Source organism: Cimex lectularius, unplaced genomic scaffold (genome assembly GCF_000648675.2).
Source record: "Cimex lectularius strain Harlan isolate CLEC.00 unplaced genomic scaffold, Clec_2.1 scaffold89, whole genome shotgun sequence".
Classification (NCBI taxonomy): Eukaryota; Metazoa; Arthropoda; class Insecta; order Hemiptera; family Cimicidae; genus Cimex; species Cimex lectularius.
The window spans coordinates 1,125,356-1,148,887 of record NW_019392722.1 but is presented as its reverse complement, the minus strand read 5'-3'; the positions used below and the strand labels follow the sequence as shown (position 1 = coordinate 1,148,887).

Below are 23,532 nucleotides of genomic sequence, written 5' to 3'. Positions count from 1 at the left end.
AAGATTAGGGTTAGCCCTCCTGTATAAAGTAGGGATAGGTTAGGTTTGGTTAGTTTTAGCCCTCCAGTATATAGTAGGGACAAGTTAGGTTAGTTAGTTAGCTTATATATAGTAGGTGAAGGCTAGGTAGGGGGTATTAGTATAAGATTACATATCCATGATTCAATGTTTTTCCGTGAAGTGGAGAAAATATGTGTGTGCTTATTTTCTATTAGATATGCTTCGCTCTCTTCATTGGTAAGTCTATGTTGTAATTTTATCAATTATGCACTTTGTACATAAATTTTTTACAGTCGGACAGGAAGTAAGTATTCTAAAATATTTAGTTTATTTCTTCTTGCTTTTTCCTTTTTAATTATTTTGTCTAATACCCAATCTTCCTGGTCTGCTTAGTCTCACTGATTCTGTCTGTTGAGCACATTTGGTATTTCACCATCTTCTTCAGTACACAGTAGGTATTTATACAGAAGTAGAACTAGTTTTGTCTTTTTATTTAATTAAAATTTTTTATTTAAAATTTAATAAATCATAATTGATTTGATATTTACAAGTTATATGTACAAATTGAATTATTTACATGCTTAAATAATAAATATAATCTAAAATTCCATTTCAGCCTCTTCATCTCTTTCTTTTCCTGCCGCACTATCAAATTTCATCCTTTTATTTGAATCTGATGAAAGATAAAAATTTAAGTTTTAGATATTTATAAAAATATACAATTTTGAAAACCAACCTTGATGGAAGTGCTTAGCTGTCTTGATCCTCAATTGGTTAACGTCTTCCTCTGTCTCTGCCCACTCAAGGACAAGACGCCTGCCAAGCAAGTGAGTACTCTGTCCCAATGACTCCATCGCCCTCTAATTTGTCAATAGAATTAATAAAGTAATGTAAAATAATGTTTCTAGAATATAGAATAAATATTTAAAAATATACCTTTGCATCTTGTTTTGTCATGAATTCAACAAACGCAAATCCTCTGTGGGATCCGGTACCAACTAGTTTCTTTGGAAGCCTCACAAACTTAAGTTCTCCAAATGTTCTAAAATTTGAACGAATTAAGCAATGAAAATGTTTATAAATTAGGGAATTTAATACTTGAACAACTCGGATATCTCTGCAGTTGTAGCTTGAAAAGGAATGTTCCTTACTAAAATCTTTGTACCAGTTTGTTTGGACATATTTGTAAATTTTCGTTTGACAGTTTCCGTATCTCTAAAACAAATACAATAAAATTGATTATTTTAAATAAATTTATTTACAAAATGATGTATGTACTTCAAAGTGCGGTTAGAACGCTTTAATTCTAGCTGATGGCCCATGAGGGTTGTGCCTTGGAGTCTTTTCAACGCTTCGTCCAATGCTGATTTGTGGTAAAATTGCACGAAACCATATCCCATTGATAAAGTCGCTCCAGGTTTTTTTGGATCTTTCTTTCTCGCCACTGTGACACTTGCGAGTTTCCCGACTTCCTCGAAATGCTTTAAAGAAAATAAAAAAATAAATCCAATTGTTAAAAAGGGCAAAAAGGGAAATACCTTTCTCAAATCTTCTTCCGTCGCATCGAAATTTAGATTTTTAACAAATAAAACTGTATCTTCTTCTGGTATCAATTCTTCTTCATCTTCCTCTTTTTTAACGTTTACTTTGCTGTCTTCATTTTCGTCTTTTTCATCTTGAAAACAAAATTTAGTAAAATTTACAGAAGAAAATATTTTAAAATACTAACTTTTCACTTTAACTTTTAAAGAATCTTCAGGAGCCCATTCCAAATAAAGAGGCAGATGCTTAAATTTTGAATAGGCCAATTTTCTAAAAGCAATTTTTGCTTCTGATGGCTCAAGGAACTCCACAATGCCTGAAAAATATTAAATTTTAATTGTTGTGTTTCTCTTGTGAAAGAAATGATGAAATAATTAACCAGTTATTCCACTTGGAGGAAGAATGACTCGTCCTAGCTCGCCGTATTTAATGAATAACTCCCTTATTTCAGATGCAGTGGTCTTGGCTGGTAGATTTTTAACTAGAATAACTGTTTTTGATCTACTTTTAACTTCCTGGTTGAAAGAGTCGAGTTGAACGCCGTTATCGACTAAAAACTGTTTTGTCTCTGCAACTAGCTGGGTTTCAGCTAGAGCCATTCTTACTGCCGCATTTGAACCGGTTAGAACCTGACCAAGATTGTAAAATTAAAACTGGAAAAATTTTTAAAACCAGAAACATATTGAAAAGCATACTTCTTCCTTTGTTGCATTGTACTTTTCAGCAATTACATCAGCAACTGCATTAATATCTAGAAAAAGGGAATTCCAGGTGTGAGAGAATCCAGACTGCTTCTTTAAATTCTTCATCTTTTTCTTTTTAAAGTTAGAACTTTCATCTGCAATTTATTGTAAATTTTTAGCTAATTGTGTTTATTGAACATTGTACATAAATGTGTGGTGATTAGTGACTGTTAATCGATAATTATTCAGAAATCGTGAGATGCGGTCTGGTGTGATGTAGGTTTCAGAAAAACATTTTCTTTATCGTGCCAACGTTTCGATCTTTATTGAGATCATCTTCAGTGCCTACAAACATTGTTTGTAAATCCCAGGCCCTGAAGATGATCTCAATAAACATCGAAACATCGGCACGATAAAGAAAATGTTTTTCTGAAACCTACATCACTCCAGACTGCATCTCACGATTTCTGAATAATTGTACATAAAAATTACCTTCAGCCTCTTCAATATCATCCTTGGACTTTGCAGGGAGAAGATGAAGCATTCGGCCGTGAAAGACGTTTCCGTCCAACTCCCCGAAAGCTGAGGCAGCATCTTGAGGAAATAAATAAGTCACGAGTGCATACCCCTTGTGCTCCCTCGTCGTTCTATCAACCGGATAGACCAACTCTGATATTTGGCCGAATTTTCCGAAAGCAGCTTGAAGATCGTCTTCTGAAACCGTATACGGAAGGTTCCTAACGAAAATCCTCCCTGATTCTGCGATGCTTTCTACGCTGTCCATTTCGGATTCCTGTTTCTGCCATCTTAGAAACATATAATTCATTACAGCACGAATTTAAATAATTAAAATTGTCAAAACTTACTTCTTTGGAACTGAAGAGACCTCTTCTTCTTTATTCTTTTTGTGCTCAGTAATCTGTATTCTATGACCATCTAGTATCAAAACAACATAAAAAGTTAATAAAAAAGAACAAAAATATGCATTGAATAAACATACTTAAAAAGGTTTTGTTGAAGATTAAAGCCTGTTTCATCTGTTTTTCCGTCTTGAACCCAACAAAAGCAATTCCTTTTTGTTTAGGTAGTCTTAATGAATCAATGTGAACTGAATGTAACATTTCTTCTATGTCTTTTCTCTTTGCCTTGTACGGCAGGTTACTTATTTTCAAAGTGAAAAATTTAGGTTTTTCTTCTGTTTTCTCCTGCTTAGGTTCTGTTAGGATAGCAGTACCTTTCATCTTTGCTTTCAAGTACTGCAGAGATTTATTGATTTATTATTGTATCAATGATGAAAGAATATGTTTATTTTACCTCCAAATCTGACAGCCCCTTGTCATTAGCTAGTTTTTTACTCTCTTCTTCATCCACATTTTCTTTCTTCCCCTCTTCTACCTCCTTTTCTTCTTCCTCGTCCGAATCGATTCCGACCAATTTGTCCACTTTGCCATGAAGCTCCATGAATTGCATGAACTCATGGTCATCTTTGTGCTAAAAAAAAGAAAAGAAAAGTTAGTACTTCCTTAATATTAAATGAAATGTTTTAAATCATACTTTTTTAAGCTGTTCGACTAACTCTTCATCTTGAATTGGCCCCTTTTTTTTCTTTTTCTCCTTCTTCTCCTTTAATTTGGCCTCCTTAGCACGATTTTCTTTTGCACTTTCATTTGGGTTCAATTTCTTAAATGTTGAACTTTCTGTTGCATATTTGCTCCAAGCTCTTGGCTTGTTAGTGTCACCTGAAACAACAAATTTATAAACAACCCTAATAAGAGAGAAAAAAGTATTTCAATTATCAGCTAAACTTTTTTTTTTAATTAATGGTCTTATGAACTCACATATTAGCCAGAGTACGTACATGTTTGTTTCTTCATATATTATATATGCAGTTGGGGGGGAGGTAGTGTGAAAAAAAGGGCCAGGTTGATGGTGGGAAATGAACCTACTACCAAGGGGTCTACAGCTGAGAGTGTACCATGCTGTTTTCTTGGCTACTGCGGCCCCCTAGTAAAAGATTATAACAAACATTTGTTGTACGTTGTTTTGTAAATAAAAATATTTGTTACTCAATGTGAAGAAAATGATTGAAAAGAGATCTAGAACTCCATTTAGTTTTTATAGACCTGGAGATAGTGTGTGTGTTTGTAAATATTCTTAAATGAAAAATGGGGCCAACTTTAAAGGATTCCAGCTACCGGACAAAGGAAACATGTATAAAATAGATGTATAAAACCTACATCTAGAACTCATGTAGGTCATTTCCTTTTGAGGTTAATAAAGGACTTATTAAACAAATATTTTCCCACATTGTTTAAAATATCTCTTACCAAGAATTGGCTCAGTCAATGCAGAGTGATGGACATTTGCGTTGGCTCTGACCGACCATCTTACAAGTCCCCCCCTCCCCCGAAGATCAATAAAAGCAAAAAGGATGCTTCATTCTGTGCTTTAGAATAATAGCCTTCCAATATAAAATGAAAGAGGGTGTCAGTGACTGCAATGGTTTAGGCGTAGACACAGTGCTCATCACTTAAGGTAAAGATCCCGGGTTCGAATGCAGGGACCGTTGGGCATACTTACAAATGGAATTTTTTTTTCAAAAACTGTCACTCCAAGGAATGATATAACCTCATCTGTTGCGAACCCTTGTTAAAAAGAAAAAAATTCTTCTACCAACTTAATGTAGATATTCTTACTTATGAAGCAAAACTTTGACATCTAGCAAAATATTTTCATGAATTAGGATTAGAAAGAAAAACAGGGATGGACTGAATGAAGCATTCTCTAAATGACAACGAACAAGTAGTTGGTAGAGGATTTTTATGGCATGTACATTTTTCAAATCTTCCGTCTGCCTTCTAATGAAGCTCAAATTTTTATTTTTTTTTTCATTTTTCAAATGAGGAAGTTGGGCCAAAGATTTTCAGGTCATCAGCTAAAAGAGAAAATCTAGAGTTGTTAATGACTGATCCAACATCATTGAAAAAAAATAAGAAACAATACTGGCCCCGAATGAGGTCCCTGGAGAACACCAGACAGAGGCCAATAATCCTTCCCAGAATCTTACTTAACAGTGTTAAAGAATATATTTTAGAAACATAGAAACAGACTGAATTCATAGATGTTTGTACGCTTATTAGCAATGTTAAAGGAAAAACAAGGGGTGTTGGTGGCTGCAACAGTCACAGTAAGGACTAGTATGCACTGGGATTCTTTGAGTTGACTCTTTGAATCTCCGGAAAGTCTCGGCTGTGCTAGCCTGAATCTGGGCTGCCCCGACTCATTGTTGCGATGAATCTGGTGTGTTGCGCGCTAGCATTTTCGGACTCTTTTGAATTCCACCTGATGTGGGATTCTTTGACTCAATGTTGCGCAACAATTGCCAGTGCGAACGTGAATCAGAACAAGCGCTCTTGCTTCATTATATTACAATATAATTATATTATATATTTTTACCTTTTTATCTACACTTTTATTACTTACCTACAGCAATATAATTTCCAAACATAAAAATATTTGATTATTTGCTTGCAATTCTTTACTTACCTTGATGTATTCTCTCAAACGATGAATGATGGTTTTGCACACTTCTAGAACGAAATCTGGTATTGATTGTTTTGAAATCCTGAAGGTGTACATGAGGCTTGTATACGAGTCTCCACTTGCTAGGAACCGGAGAGTGGCAGCTAATCTGTTGGCCAGAGAGATAGATTCCCGAAAGTTGGTATCTTTCTTGGAAATTTGACCTCCAACTTTCATTAAAATGGTTTCGAAATCGGTCGGGGACATCCTCAAAAAATTTCTGAACCCTGCACCATCATTTAATCTCAACATGTCCAAAAGATTTTTCCCGTGCTAATTCCCGCCGTGAAATATTTGTCAAACCCACCATCTTTTTGGGCGTTTTTTAATGCACCTCCGACTGGATTCACTACATACAATGCAGAAAATAGCAAGGGAAATTCCTGACAGAGCGTCCTCCGTAATTTTCACAGGCACTGATGAATGTGAACTGAATCTTGGTCTGGACATGGTTCTTTGTCGGGGAGCAGAGTCGGGGCTGCATCGCAACAAAGAATCTACGCAGCCCAACTCTGCCCCACAACATGAATCAATTTAAAGAATCTCAGTGCGTACTAGGCTTATGATAAAGTCCCAGGTTCAAATCCAGTGGTCCTTTATTCGAACCCAACATTCATACAAATGGGCTTTTTTTTTAAATACACACAAAAAGAAAACAATCATAATAAGATTAATTACCCAAGTCAGAGCACAGTTCCACCTGTATCTGCGAGGTGCCGATGTAGGTCTTGTTGAAGTGTTCGATCGCAGCTTTGGCATCCGCTTCGTTTTCATAGCCGATGAAGCCAAACTTCCTGAACTTGCCGGACTTCGTGTACTTGAGCTGGACGTCCGTCACTCTACCTAATTCTTGGAATTTCTGCTTGATTTGAGCCGTGTCAGCCTGTAAATGGGGTACAACAGTCTATAAACGGAGTCCAACGCAAATGAAATTCTGTACTTACAAAATCAGGCAGGTTTTTAACGATTATCCTCGACATGTTCGGTCAGATATGTCTGTGTCAAAAGATAAAATAGAGTTTATTATGTAAAAGCATTTATGGTAATGTTGACACTTGAAAACCACGAGGACTTTACGTTAAACACAACCTTCTTGTTGGTTATCTTCAACACAGACCTTTATCAGTTTTTGATATCAATTCATCAATAATTGATTATGATCATTCCTAAGCAAAATTAATTATTTTTTAAGCTAGTTTATTCAATTTCGAAGGGATTGATTATAATTACGATCATTGTATAGTCTGTGTGCAATGTGAATAACACCAAATAACTCATAATGGCGCGTTTTATATAACATTCATTTGATATAAATTAGATTTGCTAAAATGAATTAATCCTAATATTAAAAAATAAATAAATAAATTTTCCAGACTGTGACGTCACTCTTGTCGAGTTTGGAATGATTGAGGCTGTGCCTGCGTTGCACTCTTCTCCGCAGCTCGCTCTGTGTCTGCTTCGGTTGATCATCATATGTTTTGGGACAACCTCAACCAAAAACAAAACAAAACAAAAAAACAAAAAGAGGAAAAACAAAAAGGGAGGATTTTCCAGAAAAGTGGACAGGGAAGGAAAATCCGTGGAAAAGGCCCAAGGCGGAAGCCGCCGAACTATTATTTTACATACGAGGTACATCATCCGAGAACAGCCTCCGACCCGCTGCCGATCCTCCGCCTCCGGTTTGGAAATTTTCCGCCTAAGATGAATTCAAATGCTAACGTTATTACAGCCAAATTCAAATTAACAGGTAAGCCGAGAGGATTTTTCTATTTAAAAAAAAAGTCCGATAAAAAGTGTAAAAGTACACTGGATTAAGTCTAGTTTAATAAAAACAATTGATTAAGTTTATCACTTCATTACAAACTTCAATCTGTCCACACTCCCTTTTGTTTTAATTACATCTAATTGGTGAATATACAATCAGTTAATTTCCTTATTTATAAACATTATTGGTTAGGCCTAAATTGTTATTTTTCTGCTTAACCCTGTCTATCTTTTAACTGATAGTATAAACAATCATTTATCTCTGTATTGATTTCTGTAGATCCAATAACTCATCGGTGGTGCAGATGCTGAGCCTTCTTTACAGTAATTAATGGTTCAGTACAACTAATCAAACGAAATGATGCGATTTAAGAGATCCCACGATCACTAAATTAGTGTTTTTGTAGTTTATAATAATAATAATAATAATAATAAAGACACTTTATTTGTTATAATCCGATAATATACAATTAAATTACAGCTACTAAATTAGTACCATTTCGGCATGGAAAATTCCATCTGCCAAGGGTGACAGTGGCAGGGCCACTTTATCTACAGCCAGAAAGTCTTTAGATTGTTTAAATTGTGGTAAATAAAATGCTCAAAAATGACTAGGGATATTGACAATTTTGTGGCATTTCCTTTTCCTAGTATTTTTATTTGTTCATAGAATCGCATGTTCTTTGTTCTTCTTGTGTAGAAATGTGTGGTGATTAATGACCGTTTATTTTTATAATAAAATTCATTAACATTTATTAGAGATTATTATGTTTTTACTGAAGGAAAATGTAATTAAGGGATTTTTAAAAAATAACAATAAAAGTTTTTAATTCCATAATTTTATTTATAGGACAGAGTACTTTTTTGAAGCAATTAATACTGCGCAAAATAACCTCTGTGCACCTGTTAGGCACACAGTTAATAAGGTTTCACTAATTTGGGTGCAACGCTGCACTCAGTTGTTGCAGGTCAAATGGTGATCGAAAAGCTTTCTCTGCAACACATCCGTGTTCAGTGGGATTGAGGTCTGGAGGCAATGGTGGGAAGGGGCAGATGAGAAATTCCCAGGTTTTCTAAACATTGATGAACAACTCTGCCTCTATGAGGTCTGGCATTGTCATCCAGAAATCGAAAAGCCTTGCCAATGAGATCTCTGGTTTGAGGGATGTATTCGTAGATAATTTCTTGGACATCATGGACTGCAGTGAGGTTGCCTGCAACAATAATTCATCGTCCAGTGTAAATCCTAGCCCAGACCATTACAGCGCCTCATCCAAAGTGCACTGAAGGGAGTACGAATCGGAGCATTGTATGCATCCCCTGTCCTCGGTAGACTATTTGACGCCTGCTATCACTATACATACCGAAACGTGGCTCTTCAATAAACATAGCAGCATTCAAATTCTCTTCCAGGCACTTGCTGCATCATATTTTACATCACTGCTGCAGGTTGTATCAAAGGGGCATATGATGTGAGGCCAACTTCCCACAAACATTATGAATCATTTGGATTGATAATTGCTTTGCCAAAACAACTTGTACTTCTTTTAAAATCAGGTGGGCACTATGGAAAGGGTTCAGTCTTGCTGCAGTGACAATATTTCTGTCCTTCCTTAGCATCGTAATGCACTGAGATCCACTACCAGGCCTCGTATTGGCACTTCCAGTCACTCAGAATTGGGCTAATGCCTGGGATACCACGGTGTTTACCTGATGATTACCAACCGTATTTACCATTCTTAAGTAAATCTGTTATTAAAAATTAGGATTACTTATTTTTATTTTCTCAAAAATTAATTTTTTTCAGTTTATTATTTGTTTGTATTGTCTATTTTATTTTATCCAACTAACGAGTATATCGGTTAATTTAATTAAAATTAATAGAATAAGAACAAATTATAAATATCCCTATTCATTTTTGAGCAGTTTCGTTACAGTGATGTTTTTGAGAAGTGAGAAAAAGTAATTTAAAAAAAGTCACAAAATAGATTTTGAGGGTTCAAGTAAGTTAATAATTAAAAGGATTATGTACTTTTACAGGCCAAAATTGTAGGAATAGCACAGCACTATTATCACACAGGATTATCACAAATGTCATAAAAATCACAGCTCAGTCTCGAAGCAGAATGTTCTTTACACATCAATGCTTACTAAGGTCATAGGCTCCTATTACTCTGCATTCCTTCTGGTAGCACATCTGCTGAAGAAGCGTAGCGTTATTGACTTCATCTCAATGGCAACTTTCTTCCTTTTGGTCACCTCGTGGAGGACCCAATCCTGGTCCATTTTGGGCAGGGGGTGACAAACCTCAAAAACCTATTTTTGATCACTAGTAACTTGTTGAAGTTTGTGTTCGCGGCGGTTTCTTCCCGTCGGTTTCCCCCACTTGACATCCCGGATTGACGGCATGGCTGATGTGTGGTTGCACAAGGCAAAAAAAAAAAAGTTTGTGTGCAAGTGATGCTCCAGGAGGCATGTGTACAGAAGCATAATGCATAAGCAGGACAACAAAAGTGCAGAATGATAGAAAATGTGAATTGAAAAAAAAAAAAAAAAAAAACCAGGAGGCATGTGTACAGAAGCATAATGCATAAGCAGGACAACAAAAGTGCAGAATGATAGAAAATGTGAATTGAAAAAAAAAAAAAAAAAAATGCCACCAAAGAACTTAAATCAAAGAAAAATAAAAAAAGAGAAAAATAACCACAAACTAAAAATGTGAATAAATAAAATAAGAACAGTAATAAAGGAAACAAATTGAAATTAAATTATACAAACACTAAATGTATTTTAAAGAGATAGTTCCTACACAGTTAGTTGTTTTCAACAATCTGGATTTTGAGCTTCATCATCAGGTTGAAGGAGTTCTACAACCACGTCTCTTGGCATGGATTGTATGACTGAAACCCCGGTCCCCCGGCCAATGAGACGTTATCAATCATTGTATCATTCAATAATTTATCATTTCTATCATCCTTATTTGTTTAGCGGTCATAATTGACATATTTAATTATTTAAATTAATTGTAATTTTTATCTAAAGTCTTGGTCGAGATGAAAAAGTTAGTCTCATGAGCGGGATTCAAACTGAATTAAAAATATGGAAAAAAGAGGGAAAATTAGAAAGGTTGTACGTTGACATGAGTTGGAGTCTGAATGGAAAGAAGTCACAATAGCTCAAGTAAATATTGAGCCGAAGGTCATGGATTTGAATGCCGCTTTTGACACTAACTTTTTTATCTCAACCAAGATTTTAGATAAAAAGTACAATTAATTGCACTAAATATTCATTTCATTGTCATAAAAATATCTGTATTGCCATTCATGTTTACAAAATCCTACAACTGGAGTTGGCTAATTAGTTTAACTTGTTTAATTGGTCTCGGAATGACCACAAATTGGATGATTTCGCCAGATGCAAACCAAAGAAGTTCCTTAACATCTCAACCAGGAAAAATGGTTCATGTGGTTCAAAAATGGAATCATATGCCCTATGTGACTGCTAAGCGTTAGGCCAGAATAGGTGCCTAAGGAAAAGAGGTACCACAGAAAGTGCTCAACTAGCTTAATGGTAGTGCACTTTCCGGGGTATGTAAATAAAGAAGGATCAATTCCACAATTTTAGATAATAGAAGAAAGGGAATCGAACAGTTAGATACTTGCTATTTTTTATACACAAATATATAACATTGCATTTCTTTTCTTATATAACCACGTCTCACGTAAAGAAACTTTTGCAATTCATGTTGAGAGACGTGTTTGTAGAAATCGTTCAACCTGATGATGAGCTAAGGGCTCAAATTCCGGATCGTTGCAAAACAACTTACTGTGAGTAGGAACTATCTTTTTAAAAAGGATTGAACACCGCACTCACTCCATCATTTCTATTACATTTCTTTTGTATGATGGTAATCAGTTTTGATTTTTTTCAGGGATTTAAAATAATTTTTGTAAGTTGATACAAAATTATCGAAGAATTAGTTAGAAATCAATTGCACGTGATTTTATAGTCGCATGCTATTACAACTATAATCATATTCAATGGAGGCAACTACTTTGACTGATATTGGCTTGATAGACACTGCTATTCCATTTGACGCCAATTTAATCAGGACCACTGATGGCACTGATCTTCCCAGAAGCAACACAGAAAATGTTACCACCCGAACAGGTTTGATCTCTGTTCATCCTGACATTTATCTTTTTGTAATTATTATTATTTTTTTATTTTCAGCTGGACAATTTTCTGTATTTGGGAACAAAGTTACGTACCTTGCCATTCCTTTCGTTCTACAAGACCTACAGAGTCAAAATTTAGTTAGTTATGTTATCGATGGTAATCAGGCTGTAAGTATTTTGTTTTACTTTGTGCACTTTATTTATTGAGAGAAAGTATAAATTGTATTTATTTTTTTCAAATCCAGCTGCCGATTATCAATCAACAAGTTCTTCTATCCCAAGATAATTTATTTACAGCATTAAATGAAACGTCTAGCAATCAAATTTCACCTGAGTCGTGTTTAAATAATCCTAATTCTCCTGATGCAAACAAGTGAGCCATTTTTTGTATTGTAAAGTGTAATATTAATTTTAATTCATCTCATCTTTCAGGGAGAAAACGGATGATGTTCAACAGAGTAACAGCCAGAAAGGAATTTCACAGGAAGGTCAGGTGGAAGAAACGAATATAGAAAAAGTAGTTCAAGAAAATACCTCTCTAAAAGAAAATGTAATAATAATTATGTTAAAAAAAATTATTTAAAGAAATATGCACCATAACATTCTATGTTTCTTATATTTATTACTAATGCTTTTCCATAGGGGGTACTTAGGTGTGATCGATGTGGGGAGCAGTTTGAAAATAAAAAACATTATAGGAAGCATCAATCGAAACACCTTATGGACAAACCTTTCAAGTGTCCCGAATGTCCCGAGTCTTTCAATTATGAGGTGGATGGCTTGTACAGTTTGCACACATCCATTTATACTTTTTGTTTAATTTATTTAAAATTTGTTTCAGTATAATTTAATACCGCATTTAGCAACGCATGACATAAAAAACCCTTTTTGCCCTGTTTGTAAGAAACAGTTTCGAAGGATAGCCGGCCTCAAAGCGCACATATGGGTCCACCAAAGCGAGGACAGCCTGTTTTGCCAAGAGTGCGGAGAAGAGTTCACGTGCCAGGTAACACAGCGAAGATACTTCGGGATTGAAATATTTTCTTAAACGGATTTTTGTTTCAGATCCAACTGGACGAACACGCTCTAGAACATAAAAATGGAGAATACTCAAAGGTAAAATCTTATAAGTGCCTGCAGTGCAACCTTAAGTTTGAAAACGTAGCGGCTTTCAAAACACACTGTAAAGACATTCAGCATAAGGTAATTTATTGAAAAAATTATTTTATTGGCTTGTAAAATAAATCCATAGCGTTTTTCAATAATTTGATTTTAACCCTCTTGTGTTTTGAAGCAATGTTTGTTAAGTTATTATTGTTCACACACTCTCAAAAGGTATTAAAGTGTTTTTATTTGCTTATTTGCCAGCTTCTTTTGAGAGCTTAATTTTTTATAAGGTTTTGGTTTGAAATAAAGGAAAAACTAGTTCATTTTTGTCATTTAATGTTTTTTTATTACCACAAAGGGAAAACTTCAGCTCAGCCTGCTAGGAAAATTTTTGATGCCTCTTTAGGAGAAACCTATTGTAAATAGTTTGCTTGGTCGAGAAGTGGAAATTAATTTGAAAGATGCAAAGCCTTTTTGTCCTTAAACCTATATTCACATTCAAACTTTTCATTAAAAAAAACATTCACCATGAGACAAGCATTGCAATGTATCTGCGAGCAGCTGGATGCATTTTTCTATGGGTTGACTGACAAAAATTATATATCCAAATTATATATATACTGCATACCGAATCCCTCTAAAGCGCAATGTAATTAACCATTTTTAAAAAGTTCATATCTGGGGATAAAAAGTCCTTTACAACAATGTTCAGAGTTGAAAATACCAGGTAAAATGCAGTGACATATTGTTAAGGATTCCAAAAGCCGGTTTACATGACAAAACGGCAGTGTGTATTTGGTGGGACCGGAAGAGGGTGCTTTGTTACGAGCTTTTCTCACCCAATCAAACAGTTAATTCTAGTGTATACTAAAAACAGGACCGATTAAAGTCAGCATTGAACAAAAACAACCAGCATTGATGAATCACAAGGGATTGTTTTTGATCAAGATTACACTTGCCAGCTTGCAAATGCGCCAAAAATTGTTGGAATTTGGCTGGATATGTACCCCCATTCACCTTATTTACTTCTTAAAATTTTCACTTATTCAGGGCTCTGCAAAACTCTATTAACAAAATTTTCTACATCACTCACTACATGAAACTGTACTTTAAGGGAGAATTTTTTTACATCTTTCTTTTTATATATTAGTCTTTTTTATTTGTTGCTTTGTTTCATTTTCTTTGTTCACTTTGGGGGATTTCATACATACATACTTTTTTTTTTAAATTGATTTTTTTCCTCTTCTGTATTATTGTCATTTCCTTCATTATCATTTTCTTTTTTTATTCCGGAAATTTACATAATACATACATCAAAGTAGAAAATTTTATGTCCTTTTTGTTCATATTTTAGTCTTTTTTATTTGTTGCTTTGTTTCATTTCCTTCGTTCACTTTTGGGGTTTCATACACACATAATTTTTTTTTATTTGATTTTTTCTTCTTCTGTATCAATTTCATTTCCTTCACCTTTTGTTCCCCTCCAGAAATTTACATAAAACAGTACATCATGGTAGAATTTTTTTATATTTTAGTCTTTTTTATTTGTTGCTTTGTTTCATTTCCTTCGTTCACTTTTGGGGTTTCATACATACATAATTTTTTTAATTTTATTTTTTCTTCTTCTGTATCAGTTTCATTTCCTTCACCTTTTTTTCCCCTCCAGAAATTTACATAAAACAGTACATCATGGTAGATTTTTTTACATTCTTTTTTTCATATTTTAGTCTTTTTTATTTGTTGCTTTGTTTTATTTCTTTCGTTCACTTTGGGGGTTTCATACATACATAATTTTTTTACCATAGAAAATACCCAGAATTTCATCGCTCAAAAACCTGTAAAGTTCTGGGAGGACAAGATTACATTGATGATAACAGGTTGTGGAACCAACTGTTAATATATTGTTGATTAAATTTATTGAAAAGTATCTGAAATTTTCATTGAGTTTACCCCAATTAATCAAGAAACGCTATGAACTTAGTTTACAACTTGATATATGTTAAAATTATCATTGGTTAATTTATTATTTATTTAAGAACAAGTTAACAAAAAATGCAAAGAAAAGGTTCAGAGGGCCTACAAAAAGTTACGACAAAGCTTATATGTGTGAATATTGCCCAAAGCATTTTGCAAAACCTAGTCAATTAGCGAGACATAAAAGAATACACACAGGGGAAAAGCCTTATAAGGTAAAAAGAAAAAGCAATTTTTCGGTTGTTTATTTTATGAATTTATTTATAACTGTTTTATTTTATATTTTTAGTGCCAAATTTGTACAAAAGGCTTTTCACAAAAAGGCTCTCTGCAAATCCACATGCTTAAGCATAGTGGGCAGAAGCCTTACGAATGCCAGCAGTGCCATGCTACCTTTAGTCAGAAAGGTAATTATCAATATTTAAATTTAAAAATTGTACTATTATTTTGTTTGTGGTGTAAATGACTAATTTTTCAATGAATCCCTTAGGTAATTTGCAAGCGCACATTCACCGTCTTCATGAGGGGTCGGAGGAAGAAGGTAGGAGGTTAAAATGTGATCATTGTACATGTCTGTTCAGAAATGTGGGAAGTTTGAATAACCACTTGTTGAGAGCTCACAATATTTACATGAAACAGTACTTTAAGGTAGAATTTTTTTACATCTTTCTTTTTATATTTTGGTCTTTTTTTTATTTCTTGCTTTGTTTCATTTCCTTCGTTCACTTTAGGGGTTTCGTCTATACATAATTTTGTATAATTTGATTTTTTCCTCTTCTGTATTATTTTCATTTCCTTCATTATCGTTTTATTTTTTTTATTCCAGAAATCGCAGGACCTTGACAAAAATTTATCAATCAAAGGTGAACTCACTTCTTACATTTCCAAAAGTTGTAACTTTAAAATTGTTCCATTTTCTCATTACTGTTAATTTTTATTTGCTTTTTGTATTGTAGAAGATGAGAAAACAGTGCAAGAGCCAACAAAAATCTTGAAAACTGGTATGATTAAAAAAAAGCTCATGAAAGATTTTATATTAATTAAATTTATAATTACAGGAGAAGTTACCCAGCAAGCCGAATCATTAGAAGTCATAAAATCCAGTGGTGAGTTGACGAAATTGAATGAAACACGTGATACATCTCATTCTTTTGATTTTTAGGTACGAAAACACTGCTCACCGAGACACCACTGCAGGACAACAGTCTGGATGGGATCTTGCTTCACAATTTTGAAGTTGACCTCGCTCCGGTCCAAGATGTAAATAATTCAGAGATCGCAGTAGTAACAGTGAAACCACCATCGAGGACCCACACCTGTGAAGTTTGTCAGAAGCAGTTCAAAAGAGCTTCAGACCTTCAGAGGCATTCAAAAATCCACATCAAAGAAAGATCTTTCAAGGTAGTGCAAGACATAACTTTTTTAATCATCGGTATAAAAATATTATTATTATTTTTTTTTTTTAGTGCATAATATGTCCACAGAAGTTCAATATGAAATCTGCATTATTGAAGCATGTTTTGTCTCATTCAGATCAAGTTGAGCTAGTTGACAGTACAAAAGAAAATGAAATAAACTGTGATTACACCATGGAACAAGAGTAAGATCAGTATTCCCATTTTAAGTTAATTTTTGATTATGTTATAATTTTTTTTAGCTCAAAGATGTTGGTAGAGGAACTTGAGGTAAAAGAACAGTTCAGTTGTAGTAAATGCGAGTCTAAATTTGACTCGCTTGTCGATAAAGAGAACCACGAAAGGAACACACATATCCAGACTGAAACAACGTCGATCATCGTTTCAAACGATCAGCCCTTGCTCTCTCTTGATAACATGACGTTAGAAGATCCTAAATTTGTCATATCTCCTGACGGTGGGTGTTTTTCCAATTGTCGTTAAGACTCAATTGTAAGTTCTTAATATTTATTCTTGCCAAACAGGATTGATCGAATTGTTTCAAGATAACAGCGTTCTTGAAGGAAATTCGCAGAATGTTGAACCTGAAGTGAGTTATAATTGCGATAAATGCAAGGAAAGCTTCAATTCAAGCGAACTTCTCACGGCACACATGAAGGTGCATTATTCAACAGAAAAACCATTTAAATGTGACACATGCAACAAGTGAGTTAAAATTTTCAAGATTTTTGTTTTTAAATTGAACCGTTGTTTACTTTTTTAAATTTTTTTAAAGGACTTTCTCTAGTAAAAGCTTGCTCAGGACACATTCCTTAACCCATACCAATGCAGAGGAGCTGAAATGCGAGCAGTGCGGCCGTATCTGTTCATCGGCGAGCAATCTGAAAAGACACGCGGAAACCCATACGTTCCAGTATCTCCACTGTTGTCCAATTTGCGGACGGGCTTACCGCAGTTCTTCTGCCTGTCAAAAGCACATTACCACACACAGCTCTCAGGTTCGTGCATTATTCATCAAATTAACCCAAAGAGTAACTGTATTAATTAACAATATCTTGAAAATGTATGAGAGAACACAAGGTAAACATCACAGGGTTAGAAAGGGGGGCATATCTATAAACTCTATATCTATAAGAGGAATAGATATAAGCCTGTATAGAACAATGGCCGGGAAGAAGAAGAAACATGTCCTCAGTGTGACAGCCTTCACAAGCTGAGATTGCTCTTGGGAGAGGAAAAGCCCAGGCTTGAAGGATACAGTGGAAGCTCTTGAAAAAGCTTTGGGATCTGATAAAAACCTCTTAAGCCTAACTTATTCGGGCCTTGTACCGAGTTATAACATTCTTATATTTTTTTCCTCCTTTATTTCAGCTCTAGCTGGACCCTCACGGCATCTATTGGGCTGTATTCAATGTTTACCAGTCACCTAGGTAGTAATCGAATGACACCTTCCGCATCCTTACTTTTTCAGCCTAAATAAAAAGAATAACTAATTGAAAATTAATAATATTAAATTTGATATATGGTAGAAATCCGTTTATCCGGACTTGAAGAGACTGGGACTTGTCCGGATAATCTGAAAATTTGTGATTTTATTAGTATCGTGTCATAAAAACGGAAAAAAAGAAAAACATATGAAAGTGAACACTTATTCAAATATCAAGTTACATTTAAAGTAATACATAATTTTTATTAGTTTTCTTTTTCTTTAAGTCAAAGTTTAAGAAAGATTTATCCGTAAAATGCCTAATAAAAATATATGTAATAAAAAAACCTTTCAAATGAAAGCCAACATACGAATAACACGACACCACAATTTCTAGTCTTTTAAAATAAGATACACCTTTTTTATTTTGTTTTATTGTTTATTTATTTAAAACAAAAACGGGACTGTCGCCCTCTCTGGCCTCTTTGATCGTCTGACTAGTGAAAGGGCCTTGATTTGGTGGCCTTTATGAACTTCGAACAACGAATTAAAGGTCCCATAGTTGAATTATGAATTTAAAAAAATTAATATTCATATATTGAGAAATATGAAAAAATTATAAAAAATATTTTAACAAACGGTTCCGGATAAACGGGTTTACACTGTACATGAATAAAATTATATACAAACAGTAAATGCATCTCTGTAAATGGGAGGAGGTTAAAAAAATAAACTCAGTGACTTTAGGGTTATTTTAATGAGGAGGAAAATAGAGCAAAAGGGGGTGAAGAACCTCCTAAATTAATTCTTTACTAGTAGAAGGCGGATGAACAGAGTCAGAATTACTCAAGAGAAAGTGCTGATTTTTATCTGTAATTTAGACAACGCCATAATCCATAAGAGTGAAGTAAATAACAATTATATTATTAAAACAAAGTGTATTATTTTTCTGAAGAGTATAACAATGAATTTAGACCAAAACAGTTTTACTTTTCTATATTAAATTTTCACACACAATATTAATCAATTATATTTATTAAAATACAAATACTCAGTGGTTGTATGACATTGAATTATTTCACTTACAGGCCAGTTTGAAATCCTTGGAAATCCACCAGCTTGAAATGGTGAACGTTCCACAAGAAAAGCAAGAAGGTAAAAAACCCGATGCCGAATCCGTACCCCTGTCGAAACCTGATGTCAATTCATTCCAAAGTGATCTAACCGAACTCATCAAATCCTTACAACTGGGGCAACAATTTATGATCCCAAGTGAGCATCAGATTGTCAATTTTACAATAAATACCTTATGGGAAATGTCTTTTTTAAATTTATTTATATTATAAATTGCACCAGGTCAAAATGGAGAAGTCCTTTTCGATTCAAATAAGCCTGAACCTGCACCACAAACTACATCCGAAGTATGATTTATATACATTTATATATTAATTTTAATTTAATGTATATTTTTATTAATTAAAACATATTCCCAGAGTTTGTACGATTCGGATAACCATCAGTTGATCACCGTAAATAACGAACTTGATGGCTGCATTTTTCTTCAGGTAAATTTTTGGTTTATTTTGTTTAAAAATCAATTTTAAAATTAATTTATATACAACTTATTTTTAACTATTCATAATTTTAGAATGATAATATGGATGTTACACCTCAAGTGATTGAAAATAGCTTGCCTGAGATTTTACCTGAGGCTAACCTTGATAAGTACTGATTTTTAATATAATTATTATTACACCAATTATTGATGGTGTTTAAATGAATTAAATATTGCTTTCGTTTATAGATGTGATGTTTCGCAAATGTCGCTTGACAATCTGGTCGCCCTTGGACTTGTCCAAAAAAGCCCGGATCTTTCGGGTCTCGACTTAGACAGTAAATTAGAAGGAAGCAACGTTTTTGATGTAATTGTTTAGTTTATGTTTTAAAAAATATAAATAAGAATATTGAACTAGTGTCAATACTATTCTAGAGCGAAGAGAGTAAAATAATGGAAACTGCTGCCCAAGATAATGACATTCTAATAGACATTGACAGGTAATTTACTAAAGAAATTAAATTAAGTTTACTTTTTGATTGAGTAAGGTTACATAAATGTTATACGAGAAGTGGTAAGGTCAAAAAATAACTTTCTTAACCTTTATAAATAATTATATAAAGTGAAATATTAATTTAATCGACAGATATTGAAAATGTAAATATTAAATAGACTGAAATTTACTGTGTAAGTTTTGTTTTGCACTGGTTGACGTTAAACTTACATCAGTTGTCTTTTCATGGTAAACAATTATGTGTTTTTACTAGGAACGACATTTTCATAAATACAAGCTTGAACCAGTCGAATGAAGATGAGCAAGAGTTTACGGAAGGGACCCAGGCAGACTTCGTCGAGCAGAGCTTGCCTAGCAAACCGTTCGAGGCGAGTGAAATTTTCCAGGCTAGTTTCAATATTATGCACATATTCTAGAAAAAAAAAAAACTAATTTTTTTTACCGGTAACTTAATAGGATAGCAAAGGATACACTTTAAACCATTGGTTTTCGTGTGGGATATGCGATGAAAATTTCCAGTCTCCTGAACAAATTGAAGAACACTGCAAAATGCACAACATTATTGCAAGGTAACTGAGGATGATGGATTATTATTTTATTTGCCTAATTTTCTTAGTTTTATACTTCTTATTTTTGGCAGTTTGTATAATTTTTTAGTTTATTTTAAATTATATCTACTGAGGATTTTTTACATTTATTAAATATATTTACCAAAAGGGAAGAAACTTGAGTAAGAAAATATGTGGCAAATAAATAAGATTTCTGCTTAACATATAAGGGGAGCCTCGGTTGCCAATTTTTTATTTTTTTCCCCTAAGGGTGCCGACAATGCAGTAATTTCAGCTCTGATATTAAAAAAATAAAACAGAAATTTTTGAGGCTGCCGGAGCGGAAAAATGAAATGGAAGAAACTACAAATTGCGGGGTAATAAACTGCAATGCCAAAAATCGCAATTTAAATAAGAAAGCTCCCTCAAAAAAAAAAAAAAAAAAAAATTGTTTTGTTTCTTATTGTCATTATGTAGAATTAGTTTATTTATCATATTTGAATGGAAGAATAAAATAATAAGGATGAGCCTATACTGATGCTGAGACTGTTGCTAGTCTGACTCCATTATTATTATTATTATTAGCCATACAAGCCTATGGGAAATGTTTAAATTATGGAACGAAAATTCAGAATTCTAATTTTAAAAAAATAAATTTTATATATAATTTAAAATGTGATTTTTGCATACATTTGGCCTTCCAAATTAAGAATTTTAAGAGGATAAATTAAAGCTTGGATGGCAATAGGATAAATTAGTTTACGAGTGAATGTTTGGAGTCAGAGCTTTTTAGCACTCAGAAGGGATATAGCTAAACTAAGATAGAAGGTTTGGGATGTTAGGGCGTGAAATGACCATTAAAACGCCCTTAAAAATTAATAATAATAACAATAATAAAAAAAATAAATGAAATAATAAATAAGTAAATAACAAATAAATAAAATAAAAAATGGGAGCCATTTGGAATACCAAAAATTTTGAGAGCAAAAATTGCAATACATTATTATTTTGTGACCAAACAATACAATTTTGCAAGCACTTTTTTTCCCCTCTCCAGAAACAATTTATATTTTGGGCAACTGGGCAACTTTAGTGAAAATGGATTTTTGTTTTTTCATTTTATTTATTTAATAAGATCTTGTGTATTATATTCTTATCGTATTTATTATTATTAAAAAAAATAAAAAAAGCAACTAAAACTAATATATAATAATCTCAAAACATGCACAACAAAAGTAGAAAATCGTATTTTAAAAATATTATGTAAATTAGTTAAATCATTGATTTTTTGGCTTGGGATGTTTCAAACACTCATACCCAGGCGTAATATCTTTTTCCCCTTGTTTCTTTTTTGATTACAATTGGACTGCTACAACATGCTGGCCTAACAACATTGATTAAAAACTTTAAAGTGATTTTAATGTCTGTCGGCATATTTTAGCCCAGGAGATACTTTTACTGGTGCGACTGAGAAAAAGAAGAAACACAATTGGAAGAGATCTGATGTGAAGAGATTAACCGACGAGGAGAGAAAAGCCGCAACAATGGCCCCTCCATCAACATTTTCCGAAAAAGTCCTGTACGAAGCCATTTTGGAATATGAACGGATTAAAGATGTACTTTTATATTTTTATTCATTTTACTTATACTTTTAAAATTGGTTACTAATAAAATTTTGATGTGTAGCAGGAAAATGGGGATGAAGAGGGCCGAGAGGGAAGGGAGAGTCCAAAGGCTGTACCTCCCGTCGAGCATAGAAATAAATGCAAACATTGTGAGAAGAGCTTCAAAAAGCCCTCTGATCTTGTGCGTCACCTTCGGATCCACACGGGAGAACTTCCTTTCAAATGCCCTGACTGTGATAAAAGCTTTAATTTAAAATCGACAGCCGCTTGCCATATAAAAACGCACACAAAGGACAATTATTTTAAGTGTCATATTTGTGAGAAGTTATTTGCATCGCCTGGTAGTCTGAAGTTGCATATGCGACTTCATACTGGTGAGGTTATTTCTTGTCTAATTTTAATGCATTGTAATGTGATGCTTATATTTACTTTTAGGGTCAAAACCTTTTTCATGTCCAATTTGCAAAGCGAAATTCCGAACATCAGGGCATAAAAAAGCCCATTTGATATCACACCTCAGACATGCTTCACAGCAGCAAGGGATTCAGCAGTCTGAGCTGTTCAAAGCGCTTGGCATGAGTGAAATGCCTTCGGAAAGCTCTGCTGAAATTAGACAACAGAAACCGCCACCCCTGAGTGCTGAAAAGGTGAAAGCCACAAAGTATGTCTTGTCAATGGATGGCCTATTGACGCTAAATGAAAACCACCCATACACGTCAAGCCACACGACACCCACAGTCGACTTTCTGGCGAAAGCAATCAAGAGCGGTCTTCTCACGAATGACCTTGAAAAGTCAGCTTACACGATCTTGTCGATGAGCGGAGCACTCGAAAACCAGCCTGATGTCGAGGGGATACTGCCAGATCTAGAATGCGATCCGAATATACAGGATAGCACAATAGAATTCCAGGAGAAAATTACAACCGTCGTCCCACCTTTAAAACCACCAGTAGTTTAATTTATCAATTTTTATTATTAACTTTGCATTAATATTATTTTTTCCACAGGGCACTAGTAAAATTGAGTGCATTCTTTGTAATCGAATATTTTTCAAACAAGCAAACTATGATAGACATTTGAAAAAATGCCATGGACAAGAAGGAGAACAACTACATGATTGCAGTGTTAGTATTATTGTTTTGTTTTTAAAACATATCCTCCAAAATTTAACACACAGAAAAAAATATCGAATTTTGGTTTTCAGATATGCAATGAAAAGTTTATACGTAAAACTGATTTAGAACTGCACATGCTTGCTCACGATTTAGCCAAGGAATCGCCCTGCCAATCTTGTTCACAAGTGTTTCCAGACGAAGTCAGCCTTCGTAGACACGAGTGTACAGGTGAAAAAAAGACTGTGATGAAACCATTCTCTTTAGATTTGTCCTCGATAGTTCAAGATTTATTTCTTTTCCCATCGGGTATAAACTAAGTATATTATAACGGAATTTTATACATTATGTACGTATCTTATAAAATGAATTTAATACTACACGATAACGTGTAAATGTATATTTTGTACTTCACCTCACAAACTTGAGGCTGAAGGTTTGTACATAATTAAACGAAAGAGTATTGTAATCAAAGTATTATTATTATTTTTTTTTTTTAAAGCTAAT

At 33.8% G+C, this 23,532-nt stretch overlaps 3 protein-coding genes across 5 annotated transcripts in view; 2 read left to right on the top strand and 1 right to left on the bottom strand.

Moving 5' to 3' along the window:
• The window catches only part of LOC106663605, a 167,761-nt gene extending 160,226 nt beyond the window's left edge, over positions 1-7,535 (top strand). Inside the window, exon 2 of the mRNA XM_024226678.1 lies at positions 7,181-7,535. Coding sequence (XP_024082446.1) covers positions 7,181-7,512 — 332 coding nt within the window. The 3' untranslated portion in view covers positions 7,513-7,535. The remainder of the gene's footprint in view (positions 1-7,180) is intronic.
• Positions 564-6,950, bottom strand: LOC106663601 (probable RNA-binding protein 19). The gene is made up of 16 exons (XM_014388520.2): positions 6,752-6,950; positions 6,486-6,690; positions 3,780-3,964; positions 3,540-3,716; positions 3,226-3,481; positions 3,092-3,161; positions 2,718-3,031; positions 2,238-2,380; positions 1,922-2,171; positions 1,730-1,858; positions 1,539-1,675; positions 1,279-1,481; positions 1,099-1,215; positions 937-1,042; positions 737-860; positions 564-673 (listed from the first exon to the last, which is right to left on the bottom strand). The coding sequence occupies exons 1-16, from the start codon at positions 6,785-6,787 to the stop codon at positions 600-602; spliced, it is 2,526 nt and encodes an 841-aa protein (XP_014244006.1). The 5' UTR covers positions 6,788-6,950; the 3' UTR covers positions 564-599.
• Positions 7,312-23,511, top strand: LOC106663600 (zinc finger protein 236-like). Of its 3 annotated transcripts, none has more exons than XM_014388516.2 (32): positions 7,312-7,554; positions 11,581-11,741; positions 11,805-11,917; positions 11,995-12,122; positions 12,182-12,299; positions 12,392-12,520; positions 12,591-12,755; positions 12,815-12,952; positions 14,892-15,044; positions 15,119-15,236; positions 15,320-15,477; positions 15,656-15,692; positions 15,786-15,830; positions 15,888-15,935; positions 15,992-16,230; positions 16,296-16,429; positions 16,487-16,701; positions 16,769-16,949; positions 17,020-17,242; positions 18,759-18,942; positions 19,027-19,091; positions 19,164-19,235; positions 19,319-19,395; positions 19,475-19,592; positions 19,661-19,725; positions 19,993-20,125; positions 20,196-20,308; positions 21,729-21,903; positions 21,974-22,286; positions 22,348-22,862; positions 22,921-23,037; positions 23,118-23,511. In XM_014388516.2, exons 2-32 carry the CDS (start codon positions 11,612-11,614, stop codon positions 23,343-23,345), a joined length of 4,647 nt encoding a protein of 1,548 aa, XP_014244002.1. In that variant the 5' UTR covers positions 7,312-7,554; positions 11,581-11,611; the 3' UTR covers positions 23,346-23,511. The 3 variants fall into 3 exon arrangements, with proteins under 3 accessions (XP_014244002.1, XP_014244005.1, XP_014244001.1); XM_014388519.2 differs by having other exon boundaries at positions 11,503-11,741; positions 19,993-20,107; XM_014388515.2 differs by having other exon boundaries at positions 7,313-7,554; positions 11,503-11,741.
• The last annotated feature ends 21 nt before the right edge of the window (positions 23,512-23,532 follow it).

Bases quoted from the DNA above. Each gene is read 5' to 3' on its own strand.
- LOC106663601 (XM_014388520.2), bottom strand. From the start codon at position 6,787: ATGTCGAGGATAATCGTTAAAAACCTGCCTGATTTT. The intron at 2,381-2,717 runs GTAATTTTTATG...AATAAATTGCAG, and splicing joins TGATATTGAAGAGGCTGAAG to ATGAAAGTTCTAACTTTAAA. The intron at 861-936 runs GTATATTTTTAA...TTGACAAATTAG, and splicing joins TGACAAAACAAGATGCAAAG to AGGGCGATGGAGTCATTGGG.
- LOC106663600 (XM_014388516.2), top strand. From the start codon at position 11,612: ATGGAGGCAACTACTTTGACTGATATTGGCTTGATAGACACTGCTATT. The intron at 11,742-11,804 runs GTTTGATCTCTG...TTTTATTTTCAG, and splicing joins AAATGTTACCACCCGAACAG to CTGGACAATTTTCTGTATTT. The intron at 15,693-15,785 runs GTGAACTCACTT...TTTGTATTGTAG, and splicing joins CAAAAATTTATCAATCAAAG to AAGATGAGAAAACAGTGCAA.